General features: G+C 53.2%; 1 protein-coding gene across 3 annotated transcripts in view; it reads left to right on the forward strand.

Moving 5' to 3' along the window:
* Nucleotides 1-1,716, forward strand: part of slc6a8 (solute carrier family 6 member 8) — a 15,724-nt gene extending 14,008 nt beyond the window's left edge. For all 3 annotated transcript variants that reach the window (XM_048619868.1, XM_048619869.1, XM_048619870.1), the window contains one exon: nucleotides 1,141-1,716. In XM_048619868.1, coding sequence (XP_048475825.1) covers nucleotides 1,141-1,278 — 138 coding nt within the window. In that variant the 3' untranslated portion in view covers nucleotides 1,279-1,716. The remainder of the gene's footprint in view (nucleotides 1-1,140) is intronic.
* Nucleotides 1,717-2,295: the final 579 nt, after the last annotated feature.

The raw sequence follows: 2,295 nt of genomic DNA on the forward strand, positions 1-2,295 counted from the left end.
CCTTCACGTTCTCCCACCTCTCTCTCTCACCATCCCTCTTTCTCTTCCTCCCACTTCTCTCCACATTCTTCCCTCATGTCATCCTGACCCACTTTCACCCATGGCCTCAATCTCTCCCTTTCCCTGCCTATCTCTATGTCTCTCTCTCTCTCTCTTCCGCAATCTCCATCTCTTTCTTTACGCTAATCTTCTCTTTCTCTCTCCTCCGTGTCTTTCTTCCCTTCTGTCTGTCCCTCATCCTGTCTTTCTCTCTGTCTGTCTCTCTTTCTGCCTCTCTCCCGCTTTCTGTGTCTCTCCATCCCTCTCCCTGCCTCTCGCGCTCTGTTTCTCTCTCCCTTCTTGCTGTGTCTACTTCCCTGTCTCTGTATCTCTCCCCTCCCTCTGTCTCTCTCTGTCTCTATCTCTTTCTCACTGTCTGCTCTTTGTCTCTCCCTGTCCCCTCTCTCTCTCTCCTCTCTGTCTGTCTCCCTGTCTCTCACCCCCTCTATCTCTGTGTCTCTCTCCCTTCTTTCTCCTCGCTGTCTCCCCTCTCCCTCTCTCCCCCTCTCTCTCCCTCGGTCTCTTTCTCGCACCCCCCCGCCGTCTCTCACCCCCTCTCCCTCTCTCTGTCTCCTCTCTCTGTCTCTCCCCCCTCTACCTCTCTTTCTCTCCTCTGTCCCCTCTCCCTCTCTCTCTGTCCCCTCTCCCTGTCTCTCTCTCCTCTCCCTCTCCCCCTCTCCCTCTCTCTGTGTCTGTCTCTTTCTCCCTCCCCCCAATCTGTCTCTCACCACCTCTCTCTCTGTGTCTTTCTCCCTTCTTTCTCCTCGCTCTCTCCCCTCTCCCTCTCCCTGCTTCTCTCCCCTCTCCCTCTCCCTCTCTCCCTGTCTCTCTCCCCTCTCCCTCTCCCTCTCTCTGTCCCTTCTTTCTCCTACCATCCTATCTTTCTCCCTTTCCCTCCTCACTGTCTCTGCTTCATTGTGTCCTTCTCCGGCCCCTCGTCCTCTGCCTTTCCCTCTCGCCTCTCCCGCCTTCTCTGTCTCTCTCTCAACCTCACCATTCCCCCGCGCTTCTCTCCCTCTCTCTTCCCCACACTGTTTCCCTCCCTCGCTCTCTCTCTCTCTGTGCCCTCCGTGTCTCTCCTTTACCCTCCTGTGCCCGCAGAGATGGCAGCACCTGACCACCCCAGTCTGGGCAGATCACCATCGTCAGTACATGGGGGTTATTGAACACACGACTGTACCCAGCCGCCTGGTACCTCGAGCTGACGAGAAAATTGTCATCTACGAGAGCGTGATGTGAGTGCGGCCCCATAGCGACGCTCGCAATTTACATGAAGGCACAGGGTTTTTGGCATTTTTTTAGCAACCAACTTTTTGATGCACTTTATTCGTGGACTGAGATTTAATTAATAATTGCAGAACCAGGAGGCTCTCCAACATCAGGGAGCGAGGGTGTAGAGGGAGCTTTACTCGGTATCTAACTCCCGTCCCTGGGAGTGTTTGATTAAGTGGGGGTAGGGCGAGGGGAACAATGTAGAGGAGACTTTACTTTCACTTTTAAAGAAGTAGAGGTAGCTTTACACTGTTGCTAAACCGTGTCTCTACACAGAGTCCCACTAGGCGTAGTGTGTGGGTAGAGAGGGGAGAGACAGGAGAAAGAAGGGAGAGAGAGACACACACAGAGAGAGAGAGAGGGGGTGAGAGACAGAGAGAGGGGAGAGAGAGACACAGAGAGAGAGGGTGAGAGACAGAGACAGAGAGGGAGGAGAGAGATGGGACAGAGAGAGAGAGAAACAGAGGGATGGGACAGAGAGAGAGAGAGAGAGAGAGGAGAGACAGACAGAGAGAGGGGACAGAGAGAGAGAAACAGAGGATGGGACAGAGAGAGAGGAGAGAGACAGACAGAGAGAGGGGACAGAGAGAGAGCCGAGAGAGACAGAGAGAGAGAGGGTCCACCTTTTGAGCCACCCTCACCCTCCAAAGGTGTTGGAACTGGGATCTTCCTGTGTAATGTGACTTAAAGCCATTAACACACCCATGCTGTATTTTGTAACATAGAGCGTACTTAATATATACCTTACGAAGACGATTTTAATCACTTGGCTCGTTCTTTGTGAGAGATGCAGCTCTCAGTTAACGGTACGAGAGACTGGGAAACGGTGGAATTGTTAAGGTTATTGGGGGGGTTTGAATCAAGACAGTGAGGGTCAGTGACAAGAAAAAATGGGGTAAAGAACCAGAGGGGGGAGACGGATCGAGGGGGGAACGGGGTAAAGAACCAGACGGGGAGACAGATCGAGGGGGGAACGGGGTAAAG

Source organism: Rhincodon typus, chromosome 44, assembly GCF_021869965.1.
Source record: "Rhincodon typus isolate 14 chromosome 44, sRhiTyp1.1, whole genome shotgun sequence".
In the NCBI taxonomy this organism is placed as follows: domain Eukaryota; kingdom Metazoa; phylum Chordata; class Chondrichthyes; order Orectolobiformes; family Rhincodontidae; genus Rhincodon; species Rhincodon typus.